The following is a 19,385-nucleotide window of genomic DNA, read 5'->3' as shown; positions in this document are numbered from 1 at the left end:
AATAGACTGCACTTATACAGCGCTTTTCTAGTCTTACTGACCACTCAAATACTTGCCACATTCACCCATTCATACACTGTTGGAACAGCCATCAGGGGCAATGTGGGGTTCAGTATCTTGCCCAAGGACACTTCGACATGCAGCCTGGAGGAGCTGGGGATCGAACCACAGACCTTCTAATTAGTGGACAACCCGCTCTACTTCCTAAACCACAGCTGCCCATTACTTATTGTCTTTACACGTTGGTTTTTCTGTACAGATTAAGAGATACAAAGAGTTTATCAGTGAGCTTTACACAATGTCTACACAAACAGCAATGCAGCAGCAGCTTTAGCTAATTGCTCTGTTTATGACTTCATGGGATGCTTCCAGGCACACTACTGAAGTAGAGGTCATGCTTTTGTGTCAGCTCAATAACTGCAGTTACCAGTGTTCAACAGTTGAAATGTAAAAATGTGCTTTGGGTCAGTCCAAAGCGACTGCAAGTCAATATGGGGCGTCTAGACTGAGTAGAGGTTGCTGGACAAAGCCACAGTAGCTCTTGCCTCCTGGTTCAAGTCTCTATGCTAAACTAGGTTAATCAGATCCTAGTCCTCGCTCCTTACTCAGTACAAGGGCTTGAGAGTGCTATCATCTAACTCTATGCAAAACAGCAAACAACTGTATTTCCCAAAACTATTCATCTAAATAGCCTACTCTGGAAAGAAAGGCATTTGATTTATCTTTAGTCACAGCCTCCCCACTGAAAAAATACAAACCACTACAATATGGCCCACTGACAAGACACAAAAGGCCATGCAAAAAGCAGATTATAGGCCATGGTGCCATGTGTTTGATGACACGACAGAGAATCCAAATCCAAGCAGAAGGACATGGTTTGAAAAACCAAGTGGTTGCGCCATTTCAAACCTGCACCACAAAAATACCACCACACATCCACCCAAATGAAACTTGCAGTCAATGGGAGCAGGTTGTAATCCCTTGATGGCCTATGTTTACATTTGTTTCACATGTGTCGTGTGTCAGTGTGTGTTGATAGTGTCTTCACTTTTAGCGCCCCGATCCACTGACTCAGATGTCAACCGTAAGACGCCACTGGACACAACCCATACTCGAGGTGAGCAGTGGTTACTATGGCTACTAACACCTGTTTGTATCCAGGAAGGCGTCAGCTTGGACACGCCAAACAGCATCTTTAAAGCAATCCTTTTTTTTTTTTTATTTCTCTTCAGCTGCCTAGTAGAGTAGAGTAGAGCTTACAAAAAAAGTTGCAGTATTTTCAATTTATGACAAAGAAATCAAACTTTTTGCGTAGTTACCATGGTGAGTGTCGGTAGCTACTTGCTGCTTTGTGGGAGGAATGTGCTAACGCTGAGCTTTTATGGTATTATCTACGCAGTGGAGCCAGTGGATGCCTGGAAGCCAGAGGCAAACCTTTATGAATCAGGTAAGATAGCTTGCGCTGCAATATGCTACTCTTTCCGGCCCCCAAAACAGACACTTTGCCAGTAACTCTTAATTTCTGACTGTAAGTACAAACCAAACCAAGGCTATCCAAGGAAAAGCATGTGGGTTTCTGCCCAGCCTGTAATTGAAGGGATTTGAAGTTAAAACCAAATGGCATGGTTGCTTGAGGGTAAAATCAGTTCCTGTTCGCCATAATTTTTGCCACAACAAATACTGGCTGACGTTTGGGATCCTTGCAAAGTGGGCAGCCGCAAATTTCTTTCAATTTGCTTCTGCCAACGTCGACCTTTTTTCCTCATTTGTAGTAAGACAGTAGAAAATGTAGCAGGATATATTTCCATGACAGTAATGATTAAAGTGCCTTAGATGGTGAAAAGGTAATTACAATTGAACTTTCTGTCCACCATTGCATATAGAGACTGTTGGTGGGAATATTAAAGGACACAAAATGTCCAGTAAAATTTATTCAATTTTTTCTTTACAGTATGAAAACTAAAGACATACATTTCAGCTGATTTCTGCTTTAAAGATTTATGTGTTTCTCCATTTTCAGGCTTCAGTTTGAAGGAGCAAGAGCCTGTACCCAGATCACCTGAGCCTGTGTCACAGGGAAACACAAGTATGTCCCACATACAAATTTAGAGCTACTATGTGTAGAATTTATATTTCATTATTGCAGCTTTTAGATGATGAATTATTGCAAGATTTTGACAATCCTGGTGGAAGGTGGAGTATTAATTTCAGTGTCCCCACGACAAGATCTCTGGCATGCATTAAAGGTACCCTGTAAATTTTTTTCTGTAAACAAAAAACTAAATTTAGTTTCTTTCCTTCTCACTGAAACACATTGTATGTATCACTGAGGCTTACATATTGTGTTAAATAGATTTAATTCCTCATAAAACATTTGAAAATACGCTTTTTTTGAATTGCATTAAATTGCGTTGTTTACATTTTACATAAGTCAATCAGTGGAGGAGCATGATAACTCTGGCAGAAATGTATCATGTGTTTGTACAACATAAACAAAATGTGGCCCACTGGCAAAAACTGCTACAAAAACTCTACATGGTACCTTCAATTTTTGCATTTACTTTTTTGCTACTACTGCTGCAGATTGTCAAAGTTCAAAGTTGAAAATGTTCAGATTTCACGTATTAGGTATTCAAGTGATGACAAATGCAATAGCAAACACGTGACCTAAACTGCAGTAACCTTGTGGTGTGTTGTGTTTCTGCAGATTGTAAGGTGGACCTGGCCTTCCTGATGGACGGGAGCTGGAGCATTGGGAAGCGGCGTTTTAAGATTCAGAAGGACTTCCTGGCTGAGGTGGCTCAGACCATCAACGTGGGCATGGCCGGACCCATGATGGGCATCATCCAATATGGGTAACCTCAATTTTCTTGTTGTGTTATTATGTACCATTTTTAGATAGGAAAACATAATGTGATTGCCTCTTGTTTTGTCTGAAGGGATGACCCTGTGACAGAGATCAGTCTGAGGAGTCACTCCAACTCCAGAGAGCTGAAGTCAGCCATAGATAAGATTGTGCAGAAGGGAGGCCTTTCCAATGTGGGTGAGTGACCCGCTGTTAGCTGCCAGCTACTGTAAATGCCTACAAACACAAGTGTGAAAGGGAAAGGGGTGCAATTATCGCATGGTTTACTACCCAGGCACATTTTCACATGCTAGGATAGAATTAAATCTAAATTTGCCGCGAGACACTGCTAGCTAAATTACAGTCCTGCTTCTGTAAGCCATGTTTTTCCTCTGCTCTGACCAAATAGCTCTTGGTTTTACCAGCCCACGGGGGCCAACTTTCAGACGACAAGTGCTGTTTTTCTGCGTTGGTTAGTGCGTCAGCATGCACCCACTGCCACATGTGTCTTTATGACTTGCTAAATTTTGCATACTGATACAAATATGTGTTATTTGTGTTTTCCTTGAAGCGCTTTCTAATCATACGACAGTGTGAGTGGTTGTAAAATCTTCTATAGTCCCCAACAGAGACTCTCCTGTTCTGCCATTGTTTAGACCACCAACAAAACTATGACGGGCTAAATGATAGGCATGCACTGTTTCTGTGACAGTATACAAATAAAACATTTCACTTTACATAGAGACACAGGCTACAATGTCAAGTTTTGTGTTGCATACAGTAGTTTTTTTTTAGAATAACACATTATGTATGTTGGTCAGGAAAAACATCTCAGTCCACTGAATGTATGTAACGATCACACGATCACTAACAGTATAAATTTTTCAAATGCCTTTTTGTTTAATTTCATATTCTGCAGTCCATGTGTATTTTTATTCATATGTTCAGTAACAACTTTGTGAATAACAGACTGGCTCTACTTGTCTTACCTCTTATGTCTGTGTTTCAACCACTGACCTGTTCATGAAGTGTAACCGTCTCCCTGCTGCCCTCTGGTGTCCTGACAGGAAAGGCCCTCTCCTACATCAATAAGCAGTACTTCAGTGATGCCAATGGAAACCGAGGGGGAGCTCCTAACGTGGCCGTGGTGCTGGTGGACGGCTGGCCCACAGACAAGGTGGAGGAGGCGTCTCGGCTCGCTCGGGAGTCTGGCATCAACATATTCTTTGTCACCATCGAGGGCCCTGACGACAATGAGAAACAGAACCTGGTTGAGGCCAACTTTGTTGACAAGGTGGAGTATTATCACAGAGATGTGTGAGTGCTTCATTAAAACGTGCCAGTGTGCAATACAGTGTGTCTTTCATCCCACAGGCTGTGTGTCGGACAAACGGCTTCTATTCCCTGCCTGTGACCAGCTGGTTTGCCCTGAGGAAGACCGTGCAGCCCCTGGTGAAGAGAGTGTGCGACACAGACCGCCTGATGTGCAGCAAAACCTGCCTCAACGCCAACGACATCGCCTTTGTCATCGATGGCTCCAGCAGTGTGGGAACCGGCAACTTCCGCACCGTGCTGCAGTTTGTGGCCAACGTCACACGGGAGTTTGAGATCTCTGACACGGACACGCGGGTGGGAGCTGTGCAGTACACCTACGAGCAGAGGCTGGAGTTTGCCTTCGGCCAGTACAACAACAAGGCCGAGCTGCTGAACGCCATCAAACGCATCAACTACTGGAGCGGTGGGACCAGCACTGGTGCTGCCATCACTTACGCCGCAGAGCAGCTCTTCAGCAAATCCAAACCCAACAAACGCAAGATCATGATTGTCATTACAGACGGCCGCTCCTATGATGACGTCAGGGCACCTGCCCTGGCTGTCCACAGCCAAGGTAAGAGGTCAACCACAACACAATCTGAAAAACAAGGGGATTTTAGGCAGATATGGTCAAGTCAAGCACTGACCCTGTCCTACATCTAAAAATCATTTTCAAACCTCACTGAACAAAGTAAAATAAATGATAATAATCTAAAAACTTGTGTTTTAGCCCCTTAACACTTTGAAGTTACGTCTTGATTTTGTCAGTCCACAATGAGGTGTCATGCAGTGTGTGTTTGATGTGACAAACGCATGTGAAGCCTGTGTGTGTGTGTGTGTGTGTGTGTGTGTGTGTGTGTGTAATCTGCTGTCCCTCCCTGTGATCCAGGTGTGATCGCCTACTCCATCGGCATCGCCTGGGCAGCCCAGGACGAGCTGGAGTACATCGCCACCGACCCCGACAAGGAGCACTCTTTCTTTGTGGACGAGTTTGACAACCTCTACAAATTTGTACCCAAGATCATCCACAACATCTGCCAGGAATTCAATTCCCAGCCCAGAAACTGAGGACGGACGTGTGGAGGGGGAGGTGTAAAGAGGGACATCTTGATCGAGGGCCGTCTCAACAGAGCGCTGATTGTAAATTTACTCACTCTGTTGAAACAGATGGTGGTGCTGGATTGGCTGCAGCCCCCCCGTATTTGAGCAGGGAGGGGTTCTGAATTTACGTGAGGATTGTGGGTTTGGACAAATCAAATCTTTAAGTCAATCAGCATCTGGTCCCAAATATACAAATGGTGCTAGTAGTAAAGGGTTTGCATAACACAGTGACATACTGACATCTCATGTGGCGCCAGTTGTTCTCTGTTGGTGCCATAAAGAGAACAGAGTATTCCTAGTCATTTAAAATGATGGTACCACTTTCTATTAAGTCACCTTTTAAAAGGCAAGTTGTAAATAAGAGTTTTAAAAATAATTCACTATTGCTTTGAAGATCAGTTTTAAGTCATTTATATAGTGTTAATCCTCATTTTGAATTTCTTTTTTATCATGCAAATGTCCAATGTACTGTTTGACCTCTGACCTTCTGGAAAGGAACTGCAGAACATCTGGACCAAAATTAATCTGTTAACAACTTGTCAGTGTTCACTAACTACATATTTGATTGATTGAATTTGTATCTAGAAGCTGGTAAAAGCAAGAGACATGCTGGAGGAGCCAAAGGGAAATTTCTCACAACTTGGCAACTTCATACTTAAAGTAAATGATTTATTTGCATTAATAAATCCCTTACGTGCAACTTTTAGAAGCTTCATAAAGGGTGCCTTACTAGGACGTGGGACCAGACTGATTAACAAATATAAAGCTGCCTTACTGGGATATGGTGCTTGCAGAGAGATGTAGATTTAAAGCATGCCTAGCACTTCCTCTTTTGGCTTAACATACTTCATAAACTTAATAATACGGTGCTTTATATACAATTCTCTGTCAAGAGGATATACTTTCTTAGAAACGGTGCATTTTGATCTTCCTAATAGGAGAGATTTGTTAGTAGGGACATTGTTAAAGTTCCTCTCTATGACAATGGAGCTGTATGTTAGTGGAAGGTAAAAACGAAGCTCAAGTCAGCAACAAGGAAGTGGACTTGTGTTAGAAGTGAGGAAAGAGGAGCTTGGATATCTTTGAACAGAGTGATGGCGGATGTTAAACTTGCTTCTCAGGAATGAAAGCAATTCATCTAGTCGCTCTGGTTTTCTAATTGAGTGGTTGCTTCTAACATTGCAGGCATTTCTGTTTTGTTTAAAGAGTATTTATGATTTTCTCTGTTATGTCCTGTTTGTACATATGCATATTAAAAGCCTTTCGCTAATAATGTTCAGATAATTGATCAATATTTTTTTTTGCAATTTTTAATAAAATAAAAAAAATTAAGAGAACTTAAAGTGTCTGTTTTCTCCTGAATATTTTGTCTGTCCAGTTGCTAAGAGACATGATGCACATCTTTTAGATTCAGTGTGACAGAGGATTTCATTATATTATGTCCATTGCGAAAGTTGTCCATAGTGTCAAAGGTTATCTTCAGTGTCAAAGTAATGCAATGCAATGCCTGTTTATCTTTGGGTACAGTGCAAACAGGAGCTGCTAATAGCTAATTCAGCATATCTTTAATACCAGCGTGCTAAAATAAACAAATAAAACAAATAAGTAAACAAATAAAGGCAAAACTAGAATTACCACGTCACAGTTGTACGCCTCTAACAGCCGACCACAACTCAGGAAATGTGGCCACAATCACTCCGTCCGGAGTAAGTGTTGAATAATGACCAGAAGTGTTTTTGCAGAACATTACAATGTCACAGGGACATTGACCTTTTGACCTTTGAACACCAAATTCTCATCAGTTCATCCTTGAGGCATTACTGAGATATCACACACAAGAATGAGATGGACGTATGGACGTACAACCCGAAAAAATAATGCCTCCGGCCCTGACTGCCGACAGTGCGGAAGCGTTAAAATATAGGTGTCAGGTTATAGCCCACAGCGTAACTCACTAAATCCATGATTGATGATCACGTTTGTTTTCTGCAGAGTTGCAAACAGCTGCCACAATTGTCAAATGACCAACCTCAGAGCCCAGGTAATATTTTACAGCAGGTTTTATTTTGAACATACTTTCATATACAAACCAGTGACTGAGAAAATGGCTCATTTGAAGCTGTACTCTACATGTACAATATCTTGATTGATTTGTTTTTTCACCCAGGATCGTTTCCTCCTCACACAGTTTACAATAAACTGGAATCTGCAGGACATTTCTCTTCCCTCCATGTTGGATGCTTAACTCATTGTTTCAAACAGTCTTACAGTACTGCACTAATTTCCTGCTAAACACTGGACTACTGTAAATATCTGGACATGATACATCACACTGTAGTCAAGCATGTCCACACAATTGGGGAAAACTACATACAGTACAAGCCATTCAATTCAAACAAGAGCAAACTGGCCAAAATCAATTAGTTATTCCTAAAATGGACATCTAGAACCAAGTCTGAATTGTAATTATATAACCAAGATGGTTTACTTTGGACACATATGTTTGTAATCTTACTTCTGAAGTGTACAATTACTTGAATCTAACAAACAGGCATTATAGTTAATGGTCTGTATCTACCAGCTTTGCCTTGATATGCACAAAATTGATTCCCCAACCACACTTATGAAAAAGGAGCACTCAAACTCACGCTGCACAGTAATTTTTTAAGACTGAATATATATTTTGTTTATTATAAGCATTTGTAATTTTACATCCAATGTTAAAATTGACAACATTGTGACAACCAGCTCCATTTCTCCGCTGTCCCCTCCCTCCCTGTTCCCCAAAACAAGCTTGTTAAAATAACAATTTCAAGACCTTTTAAAGCAAAGGCACATTTGTCAATACGTGTTTTAAAAAGGAAAATAAAGGCAGGCCAGCAAGCAGAGTCAGTCTGGGAAGCAGAGAAGAAGAAGTGAGAGGCTTCCACGACAGCTCCAGGAAGCCTTCAGTACCCCACGTTTCTGGAACAACACAACACAAAACCTGACTTGGAGTTAAGGGCCCGCACCTTGGTTTGTCTGAGAGGGAAGGTCGAGGGCCCGAGGGATTTGGGGTGAGCGTGAAGTTACAGGGGCAGAAGACCGGCTTGAAACCTCATTTCTCCACTCCACACTCTTTAACACTTGTCCTGAGCCTCCTAGCTATGGAGGTTAAGTTTTAGTCTGTCAGCAGGGGGCGCTGTAGCCAGTCACACCCAGGCCTGCCTGGATGGTAGATGGGGGACTAGAGAACAGTTCTCCTCCTGACTGGCCTCCCTGCCGACCCTTTCTATGGAGAGTCATGTCCTGTTTGAGGCTAGCGGCTACATAGTCTGCCAGTCCGACAGGAAACCAGTGGGCTGTGTGAGGTGGGACTGGACCCATGCCTGAAGGCCCTTCCCCTGCTGTGTCTGTATTGGTCCCTGATCATGGGAGGCTGAGTCAGAGAGCGGGGCTGCAGGGAGAGACGCAGCTCCGCGTCATACAAACACCTTGGCGAGAGCGTCTGCGCCGGCGCTGGCGATGTAGCATTTAGACGGATGAAACGCAACATCATGGATCGACTCCTCAAACTTCTTTCTGTGAGCTGTGAACTCCTGGATGCAGGTTTTACTCTCCAGGTTCCACAGGCGGATAGAGCAGTCATGACCTGTGGAGGAGATGGGCAGTTGTAAGTGGCACAAGGAGAACTGCAATTCATGGAACATGGAAAAAAAGAGGTAGTTTGTAGTATTCAGAAGAACAATGCCCAAGTGGATATAAAAACCAGCATGGAAGATTAAGATGTGGACATCTATCAATGAACTGCTGTTAAGCTGGTTAAAAGAGATACTTACTGCCCGACATGAGATAAAGACCATTGGGATCTACAGCTAAGCTGGTGACAGCGTCCAGGTGAGCCACCATGGAGTGAATCAGCTTCCCGCTGTTGTTGTCAAAGAACTTGATGTGTCTGTCCTCCTGAGCTGTGATGGTGATGGGAAGAGTCGGGTGGCTGAGGACCTTATTGATCTGACAGGGAGTGCCTGGTGAAAAACAGCAGGCACATAAGCCTTCACATAACGGGTAGTGACTATCACCAAATATCTCATCTGTGGAAATATTATATTCCATGTGTGGATAACTTTGTGGCAACCCCTGATGATGAGTATGTTCTGGTAAACAAGTTACTAACAATGGACAGATAAGCTAAACATTGTTATGACACGCAGCATTAAGTCTTAAAACTTGAGAACTGCATCAGTGAGCTGACCTGGAATTTGTGAATCGAATCTCCACACAAATGGAAAATGGAAACATTGGTTAAGAGAATGTGTCAGCTAATGATTATTTTCTTTACCACAGCTGCTGCTACATTTTACTCAAGTCTTCTGACAGCACCAACTGACTCTACGTCAGCATTATGACTGAATTCAACAAGTGTTGAACATGTTTTACGATTGTTAGTCTGGAAATCAAAGGAGATGTCTGACTGCTGCTTCTGGGTGTTTTTCAGTTCTTTCAGTTTCTCAGTTCAAGCAGCACTGCAGTTCACCGAAAAGCATTAGGTTTAACCCAGTTTAGCCACTGTTAGTGATCCACTGATCAACCTACCTGGCTCTAAATTGGACTCCAGACTGAGGACCAGCTGGCGGGTCTCCATGTTGAAAAGGCCGATCTGCCCGTTTGTGAAGGATGTGACCAGGTGGGCTGGTTCACTGCACACCAGGTCTACAGAGGAGGGAACTCCTAGTTCTAATGCAGAGAAAAAACAGAGAAATTTATGCTCCACGAATCATTTACCATTTTGAAAAATGAAAAATCAGGACACATGACTCAAGTCAGTACTTTTGTTTTCGTTGAATACTGCGAGGGCGGGGGAGGTGGTGTTGGCGTCCCACAGTCTCACAGTCCCGTCTGCAGAGCAGGAGAGGAGGCGCTGGTGGGCGCTGCTGTACACCAAACCCCAAACAGAGTCAGTGTGTCCACTCAGCGCTCCACGCAGCACTGATGGGTCTGTCACAGAAAACACAAGAAAACTCAAGTCAGTCGGTTCGATTCGAAAATCCCCAGATGTAAACAAAACACATGACCTTAAACTGTTACCGTAGGAGTCGTAGGGGTCGATGTTGGGATTGGGGGTGTTCCAGCACTGAATAGTTCCGTCAACCCCTCCGCTGAAACACTGCTCCCCTGTACTGCTCATCACCACGCTCAGTACAGCCCCCCTGTGGTTTAAATAATGATGAATTATCATAATATCTCGTCTATTAAACCAAAAGTAAAACAGAAAAAACTGTCTTATATATGTGCAATGTTTTTACCTGTGGGCCCTGAAAGTGTAGATGGGCTCAACATCTAATGATGTACTCCTGTGGGCAAAGAGCATGTTCATTAATCTAACATACAAAACCAAAAAGCAGAACCTAATTCTTGTGTTTCAAAGTAATTAAACTGAATAAAGCTATAAATGGATGGACAATTTGTTGACCACTGTTCCATTAATTGCCTTTTTATTGTTATAGTCACAATACCCTTAACTTTAAAATGACTCCAGGCTCTAAAAATAAACCCATCACTACAGATGGTGTGCAGGCTGCAGAGTTGTGATGTGACATAATGAGTCTTGTGAAGCAGTTTTCTCAGTTCTTTGTCACATGGGGACAGTTTCCTGTAGCTGAATCGTGTGACAGCGCAGCAACAAAATGAGCTATAATACTTACGGGTGCAATCAAACGACAGAGATTTTCTTTCCAATGATGCTCACTATACATTACACACACTACACACACTACCCTGCTGTCTGTTAGTGTCTCTAACAGAGAAGATGACGGAGGACACCTTGTCGATACAGTAGTAAGTCTAAAATTGTCGTTTTGCTTTCGAAAAACAAAAATGAAACTGACAGTAGAAATCAATAAGAGATCAGGAGTAGTGTGTTTTGAAAACATCCTTGGAGGTGTTCATTGAGTGTGAAGATATTCTTACTTTTTGGCAGGAGCGGTCTTTTGCAGGTTCCACATCTTAAGCGTGTGGTCCTCCGAGGCGGTGACCAGGACGGGCTCCACTGGGTGGAAGACCAGAGCACGAATCCCATCAAAATGGCTCCGCAGAGTGAATTTGGGATTCCACGTTTTTCTCATGGCATCTTTATTGTTGCCAATCTGGGGAGAGGACACCTCATCAGAGCTCAACATCCGTCTTCAGCAGCTTTAATACATGTGATCAGTAGTTCTGAACTGAGCTACAGCACAATGTTCAGCTAAGTTCTGACTCAGATACCAGGTTTAGTACTTAGTGAGCTGTTGTTAATTTTCAATAGTAACAAAATAGTACAACATAATACATTAATGGATCATAACGTTGGGAAAAGTGAGATTAAAATTTTCAGTCTTTTAGTGATTAAAAATGAAGGATTTTTATGACTTATTTAATACCAATTCTTCATTAGTGCTAATTCCTTCGACCCTTTAACTACTTTTCTGTAAAAGCCTGCCATCACACCAAAATAAGCCTTGTTTAAAAAAAGCACGCCACAACCTAGTCAGGTGTATTTTTTTAGCCATGTGACATTACTGTTGTTAATATGATATCAAAAAATAACTGATATCTCCCAGTGCTACCTTTTCAAAGCCGCTTCCTGTGACACGACTATAAAAATAGCTGTTTGAGACACAAATGGCAAGTTTCCAGCATATGATGTGACTGTGGTAAAATTGTTGTGGATTAGAGGAGGGAGGTGGGATGGTTGCTTCTCATAAGGCTCCAATGATAACATGAACAAAAACAGTTTTCCTTTAGAGAAATGGTCCCGTGGCTTTTAAAATATATTCCGCCTTTCCCTACTCACATCGTATGCCAGGCTGTCAGCCTCGTTGGCCACGGTGAGTCCAGCCAGCTCCCCCAGGCCCAGCTCGCTCTCCATGGCCTCATCTGTGCCCATGATGAAAGACTTCCCTGAGGTGGGTGGGAAGGTCAGCGCCTCAACTGGGGACAGAGCAAGTATGTAAAATAACTAAATACACAACCACTGTCGACAGTCTAACAAAGAGTTCATGTCATTGTTTCAATCTGCTGGTATTTTCGCGCGAGCACCTTCATCTGGTCGGTTCCCGTCGTGCTCGCGGACCACGTTGGGCCGGGATTGGGGGGTGGATGGAGGCTGCATGTGGGACAAGTCCTCTGCATCTCTCAGGTTAGCCAGCATGTCCTGCAGCTTGGACCGGTTTGGCCCTATTTAAGTCAGGTCAAAAGTGTTACCAAACAGGCATACAGCGATGGAGAGCGGAGGGAAAAAAAAGAAGCAAAAAGTATTGAAATAATATAATATTTTATTAACTGAGTACGAGCTGAAAAAGAGAAAACAGAAAGCATATGGACGGAAAGCAGCACTGAAAGGGAAGAAAGTAAATTAATAAATTATAGATGTAAAAGAAAAGAAAATTAAGGGAGGTCAGCAGCAGAATCCTTGTTAGGTGAGTTCAAGAGGCAGAAAAGGTTTATCTCTTGGTGTGGGCTGCGTGGAGAGAGCAATTCAGCAGCTGGAGCTGGATTTTCTGATTTTCTGAGCCCAGGCTGAATCATTTACTTAACCAGCATATGATGTGACTGTGGATGTTTATCTTTTTATTCCAAGCATTTTAACATGTGGGCCCTTCGAATAAAACCTTAACCCCAGTGCAAAGAAATACAGTACACGAAAGGTACAAAGCCTGAAAATAAATAAATAAATAAAATCCCAAACACATCTCCTGATGATCTCCTCCACACACCCACAACAGCGATAAACCACCAATCCAGCGTGAAGAACCAAAATAGATAAAACCAGAGAAGGAGGAAGTGAGGTGTAAAAAGAAGAAAGTGAGATGAGACTGACTCAATCACAGTAAGAATAAAAAAAAGCAGCAGTAACGCAGAGCTTGGGCCTCGTAAATGTAGAATCTAAGAGCCCTCAGCCGCTGAATGAGTCTGAAGTGGGCTGTTATTCTGAGAGCAGTAGTATTCAGCTGAGTCACTTCACTGAGTCACTGTAAAAGCTTTTAATTGCAATCACTTTACAACTGCAGAAAAATACTTATTACTGTAGTATCAACATGGTTGACAGATGAGGATGGAGATAATGATAATTATCTCATTGTGACTGGAGAAGATATTGATGTAGGAAACAGATGACTGTGTAGACCAGAGCTAGCCCAGATGGGACACAGATGGACGAGTCATCATGACTAACTTTCACATTAATCTTTTGACAGTGTGGACAAGACGGAGTGAATATAAATGAAAACATTTAAACATGACAAGAAAAACATGCATCAAGCGACGATAATGGTGACAGATTTTGTCTGTGCAGTACATTGCAGCAGAAAACAAGACACACTGAGTATGAAGTGACAGACAAGAGGACAGAGGCATAATAAGGAGCAGCTAGAGAAGGAGATGAGAAACACAGTGAAAATGTTTTGTTTTTGATTTGAGGCCTTTTGGCTGAAAGTCAGGCTCTACAGAGAGAGGAGGAGGAGGAGGAGGGAGGGAGGCAGCAGCGCCTGACAGGACTTACTCTTCACCCCCTTTTTCCCCTTGCGCTCCTTTCTGTACTGCTCCTTGAGTTTGGTTATCAGGCCCGGGTCCACGTCCCAGGCCTCAGAAATGGGACCTTGCTCGTCCTTCTCTACACAGGGGGAACAAAACCAGACCGAGAGGCTGTTGAGGAACTGCCCTGGTCGAGGCCTGAGTGGCCTGGCAGGGTGGAGACCTCTCTCAGACTCCTACTCTCCTGGAGGTTTCTCAAGCCTCAAGGAGAGCTGTAGGCTTCTTTCACCACCTCAGTGATATTAGACTCATTATTATTGGGAGCAGCAATCACAGCCATCTCATTTAATCTGTACAAGATTTCTTTTCTACTGGAAGAGTGGTGGGAGGGAAGTTAATACCATGTGGGGAGTTCTTTCATTTGAACATTTGGATTCTGAGGCATGAAAAATCCAATCATAAAATCCTCACCATGAAATCTTGTGATCGTCAGATTTTTGTATACACATGACTCAGACCCTCAAACCCACGTTCAAATACAAAAACAAGCCTCAGCATGATATTAAACCCATTTTTTCTCGCTTTAGTCTAAGACTCAAAGGGAATCAGGTTGATTTGACGACACACAGGAGTGGAAGAGACATTGTGGTCACGGGCTGGCTATGGGAACACACAGTGGAAGAGATAACACACTATGGGTTAAACAGAGAAACTCCAAACATCATGATTTATGACCACAGCATGATATATGAATGACGAGTACTCCATGAACAGTCACCAAACTATGAGAAGCCAAATTTAGAGAAACAGGAACATTACAGCATCAAATAATTAGCAAACTTTTCGGTGTACTTACACTGCTCTAACAGTTACATATTGTATTTGTAGAAAAAAACAGGCTCATCATTGCGCAAGAGAAAATAAATGAACAGTTTGATATTGTAGGTGCTATAACTGTATCTGTAGTGTCTAGATAGTACTTTTAATTCAATTCCAACACTGTTCTCGACTGGTCTGTGACTCACCCCAGTCTGTGCCATCCCCAGTGCCTCTGGACTCTGGCGAAGTGTCCATCTCGTCAGGGCTGGACAGGAAGTCAAAGCCCTTCAGTGCCTCCTCGGTGTCAGGGTCCTCAGTGGTGTCCATACTGGCCGGCGACGATGATGACGGCGTCTTCTTTCTCAAGATCTGGGGGAAAATATTGAAGGCCATTATTAATAGTACAGGAACAACTTTTAATGGACTTTGTGTGAACGCAGAAGGCAAGGTTTTTCTTACTGTCCTGGACTCCACATGAGTCCTGTCTTTCCCCTCGCTATCCTCTTCCTCATCTTCATCACTGAACTCAGCAGCTGCATTCTCAATGAACTTGAAGGCCTCAAGAACGGCGCTCGTGTCAGAGAGCTCAGCTTTCCTGTTGAGGAATGACAAAGGCATTGACATACACGAATAACAATAACTAACCATATGTAACTGCTGTTACAATGCTGTATTTCAACTTTTCAAATTCAGGCTTTTTCTGTCCACCATCACATCGGTGTGTTATGTTACAGCATCACTAAAAAACAAAAAAAAACAAAAAAAAAACATGTGGTATCCTAAATGATTCATCCATCACGCTTAAATGCAACACACATTTACAAAGGTTGGTGTGCTTGTGTTTTAAGGCCACTTTGTGGAATTTTGGGTGGTGAAAGTTTTGGATGTCAATCACAAATGGTGGTCGTAGACTGGACTGTTATACACATCCACAAAAAGCTGATTTAGAGCTTCAGGAATCAGAGACGGGCTGTGACAAAGTGCGACATTGTTAGAAATATAAGACCAAAACCCCACAGAGTGACTGTTACAATTCATATTTACAAAGCAACAAATCAGAATAAGACATTAGATGACACACAATTAAAGGAAAAACCTGAAACAGTCTCTCACAGACTGTAACCTTGAAATTTTGCAGTCTACAGGCACCCATAGAAGAGCGTACTCACCCTCTGGTGCCCATGCCCTTCGAGTCTGTCCCATTGACCAAAGGTTCAGTACTGGTCCGTTCACCTGTCCGCCCACCTCCATCTCCGGCTAGTCCTAGCAGTGCTCGGACCCGCTGTGACTTTACATCTAAGATGGTGTCTGTGTAGCCCACTTCCTGCAGGTACCTGGAACAAGGTAAATGAACTCAAACCAGCTTGTATTGGCTTAATCAAACATTTAAAGTCTAATTTGTGTGGTGAAATGTGCCAAAAAAGTGCAGAGGCATTGTGGAGGAGTTTAATGATGTTGCAAAAAGACAATTAAGTTACTGCATTAAATTTATTGTCAAGACTTTGATAGAATCAAAGATGAGGGGGAGTCAATTACTTGTTACTGTGAATTGTGTCATGTCCTCTGGCATTGGTCTAGTTAACAGTATCAGCTCTGCTGAGGCAAGAGGAGCTACTCATCAAATATTACACCTACCCAGTAGGAATGCAAGAAGAAGCTCTAGCAAACTGAGTGGGTGACTGAATGAAAGGGAGGGGTTTCTTAGCACTTTATTGATCTGTCCCCTGACAGAGAATCAAGAATAAACTGGCAGCCTCATCAGCCGGCATGTTGAGGCAGATGATGTGTGAGGCTGTCTGATGGTGTCTGGGATAAAGGTTGGAGCCTGGTTTATTTACGCAGACTGACTAAAGACTAGGATGATATGATTACCAAACTTTCCTGAGCCTTCTGGGTACACCAGAAAAAAATACAAAGCAAAAAACAGAGAGCAGGTAATAACTGCTACTGCCCATGTGAGGGAGCTCTTTCCCACTGTTTTTTTTGGGCCACAGTTCACAAAACCCGTTACTCTGACACAAGTGACAATACTACTGCAGAGGAATGTAACCAGGGGCAAGTCAACATACTGGTAATTTCATACAGGTCTTTTTAGTGCAGCGGTTTCGATTTCTGGATTGAAGACTGTCACACAAGGATAAAAACATGTCCACTTACTGTCTGAGGAGCTGACGGCCTTGTTTCCAGGACAGCTGATTGTTGAGTGACCCAGAAGTCTCATTCTCATTGGCCTCATCTGGAGGAAAGAGAAGGACACAAATCAGGGCTCCACAGACAGCAAAGCCTCTGACATTATTTCCACTCTGTAAACACGACCAGAACATTCCTGCATTACAGCATCCCGGCAACTCCACACACCAGCGCTTAGCTGCTACCAGTAAGTCAACAGTGGATTAGAGTTAAATAGAGGAGCATACTACTTCTCTTTAAATTGTGACAGTGACATTTTTGCAACAGCTGCGTCCACGGGTACTAATAGTACATTCACTCCAGTCACCTTTTACTGTTGTTCATGGTTGGATTTTGAGCCGAGTTTTTACTTGTCAACATGTGCAACGTTAATAAATAGCGTCAATCCAAGTATGTACATCCCAATGGGTAATTATTACCCCAATAAAACTGTGTAAACAACAGCACTAGCAACAGAAACAGAAAGGAGATTCAAAGCTCATTAGCAACAGCTTGTTCTTGATACTAAAACTAGACATCTGATGTTTAATGATGCATTCCAACACCTTCAAAATGGCTGGATTCTGCTCCGACCGTGTCCCATGACATACTAAAAAGAGCAAGGACGTGCATCTGTGCCTGCAGCATCCAGAACAACGCATACTTTTTATGACTGTCTACAGCTCTGACAAAACAAACAATGATGGGATTCAAAGCTCACTTTGATATCCAACAACGTCAGCACCCCACTCGCGATTCAGCTGGGAATTTTGCACGGGGCAGAGAGACGTGTTAATAAGATTTAGATAGGGGGAGAGTGTGTGTGTGCGTATGTGTGTTGAGGTGTTGATTTGGAGGGGCAGAGAGACGTGGGCGCCTCAAAAAGTGGGTCATGTCTAATTCAAAAGGGTGAGGAGCGGGCAGGTGCGCCACCACAGGAGCAACACTTCCCACTCCATGTCTTCCCCTCTTCCAACGCCTCCACCTAACACCTCTCCCCCTCACCTCCCCTCATTCATCAACACTTCAAGGGCTGGGGTGCTTTGAACAGCCTTCATGAATAGAGATGAGGAGAGAGGAGAGGAAATATCGCAATCTGACTTAATGATGGCAGAGGACTTGAACATGAGAGGCCAATTAAACTACAATAATATAACCAAGAACATGTAGTGCACTGATGCAGGAGTGATACTGGGGTAAGACAGGGTACTGTAATGGAAAGGGTGAAAACTAAAGAGTGAGAGCAATGGTTTACATCGTTAAAATTTGAATGGATAAAGTAGTTCAAGCTGCATTTAAGCAGACTTTGTGTCTGTCTGACCTCTACTTTACCACTTGTGGTATATAGCCATGCAGAGAGTTTTTGATAAAACACTCCCACCACAACTTGCATTTATTTGCTTTCCACCTGGAGGTTTCAGAGCGTGATTCTGATTGTTCAGAATGGGATTTTGTTTGTAGAACAGAAAATGGGGAAACTGTGTTCCTACAGTCCAATGATGTCCTTAAATTGTCAGAAACCCGAAGAGATTCAGTTTACTACCTCAAACCTAAAACAAAACCAGCAAATTCTCACAACTGAGAGGCTGGAACCAGGAAATGTTTGGCATTTTTGCTTTAAAAAATTGTTAATTCATTCATTCTCTGTTGACTGACTACAATAAAAATCTATAATATTTCTCTGCTGTTTCTTGGATCAATGGCTTTCTTTGGAACTACTTTCTACAAAATAGACAGTCCCTTTAAAAAGATGTTGACAACTCTGTGGATTATACGGAATAATAAGGACACCTTTTCTGGAAACAGCTGTGTTGAACTCTCTTAAATTCAATTCATCTCCATTGTATTTGGGTGGAGACAGAAATATCCAAGACCTGGATAAATAGAGCATAACTACCTGCATGGCTCCGTGGATAGATACCACTAGTAGCACGTTAAACAAATTTGTATTTTGGGTGAACCAACCCTTTATTGTGGGTATCTTCATCAGTAATTAAAGTGAAAGGTATGTACCATACTTTTGTGTCTCACATCTACTGTCACGCATGCTTGAATATTTTAAAGCACTTCGATCACTTGTTATTCACTGACTCTTCAAGTAGCTTAATATTTGTACAGTATATCCATAACATCCATGGTATTCTTTCAGCATTTGGGAAAGGACACTGTGAAGAATCTATCGAAGCAAACAAGATTCAACATGAATGCAGCCTTCACATGTGTAACAGTCCTGTCACTTGAGGTATGTGAACTCAACAATCACAGTGATTTAGTATGAAGAGGTGGAGTTGGCTGCTCGAATCTCCATAGACTTACCAGAGTCGTAGCTCGGAGGCTTCATGTCGCCTTGATTTAACTCTGTCCCATATTTTAACTTGTGGTACTTTGCTCTGGAAGTAAAGAAAAAAAAAAGATGGAGGCCGACAAATAAGCAAACAGGGCTGATCAAAAAGGTCCAAGAAGAAGCTATTTTAAAGACTCATTACAAGCAGCATCTGTTTAGGAGTTGAAAGTCATCACAACTGCAACTTGCTCTACTTCTACTTCAAACACACTAGCTTGTTGGACAGATTCAGGGTTGAAATCACAACATTAAAAGGAATATTTTCTAGATAGAAGTATGCATCATTATAAAGAAAACAGAACT

At 42.5% G+C, this 19,385-nt stretch overlaps 2 protein-coding genes across 11 annotated transcripts in view; one reads left to right on the top strand and one right to left on the bottom strand.

The window, feature by feature from the left end:
• Nucleotides 1-6,597, top strand: part of vit (vitrin) — a 19,747-nt gene extending 13,150 nt beyond the window's left edge. For all 9 annotated transcript variants that reach the window (XM_087175484.1, XM_023411718.2, XM_023411719.2 and 6 more), the window contains 8 exons: nt 1,055-1,117; nt 1,400-1,447; nt 2,021-2,086; nt 2,708-2,855; nt 2,940-3,043; nt 3,913-4,139; nt 4,220-4,733; nt 5,049-6,597. In XM_087175484.1, the coding sequence (XP_087031610.1) occupies nt 1,055-1,117; nt 1,400-1,447; nt 2,021-2,086; nt 2,708-2,855; nt 2,940-3,043; nt 3,913-4,139; nt 4,220-4,733; nt 5,049-5,227 (1,349 nt within the window). In that variant the 3' untranslated portion in view covers nt 5,228-6,597. The remainder of the gene's footprint in view (nt 1-1,054; nt 1,118-1,399; nt 1,448-2,020; nt 2,087-2,707; nt 2,856-2,939; nt 3,044-3,912; nt 4,140-4,219; nt 4,734-5,048) is intronic.
• A 705-nt stretch (nt 6,598-7,302) lies between these two features.
• The window catches only part of LOC111658946 (striatin, calmodulin binding protein), a 26,219-nt gene continuing 14,136 nt past the window's right edge, over nt 7,303-19,385 (bottom strand). The window contains exons 3-17 of one of the 2 annotated variants that reach the window (XM_023411674.2): nt 19,055-19,128; nt 16,727-16,805; nt 15,739-15,903; nt 15,029-15,164; nt 14,776-14,938; nt 13,779-13,889; nt 12,317-12,454; nt 12,072-12,208; nt 11,210-11,385; nt 10,546-10,593; nt 10,328-10,449; nt 10,070-10,237; nt 9,836-9,976; nt 9,079-9,267; nt 7,303-8,891 (exon numbers count right to left, since the gene is read on the bottom strand). In XM_023411674.2, the coding sequence (XP_023267442.1) occupies nt 8,722-8,891; nt 9,079-9,267; nt 9,836-9,976; nt 10,070-10,237; nt 10,328-10,449; nt 10,546-10,593; nt 11,210-11,385; nt 12,072-12,208; nt 12,317-12,454; nt 13,779-13,889; nt 14,776-14,938; nt 15,029-15,164; nt 15,739-15,903; nt 16,727-16,805; nt 19,055-19,128 (2,017 nt within the window). In that variant the 3' untranslated portion in view covers nt 7,303-8,721. The remainder of the gene's footprint in view (nt 8,892-9,078; nt 9,268-9,835; nt 9,977-10,069; nt 10,238-10,327; nt 10,450-10,545; nt 10,594-11,209; nt 11,386-12,071; nt 12,209-12,316; nt 12,455-13,778; nt 13,890-14,775; nt 14,939-15,028; nt 15,165-15,738; nt 15,904-16,726; nt 16,806-19,054; nt 19,129-19,385) is intronic. The other variant, XM_023411675.2, reaches the window with a different exon arrangement.

Source organism: Seriola lalandi, unplaced genomic scaffold, assembly GCF_002814215.2.
Source record: "Seriola lalandi dorsalis isolate HSWRI2012SDOR001 ecotype SW California unplaced genomic scaffold, Sedor1 jcf7180002054470, whole genome shotgun sequence".
Classification (NCBI taxonomy): Eukaryota; Metazoa; Chordata; class Actinopteri; order Carangiformes; family Carangidae; genus Seriola; species Seriola lalandi.
Note: the sequence above shows the minus strand (reverse complement) of the source record. Positions and strands in the feature narration are given on the sequence as shown.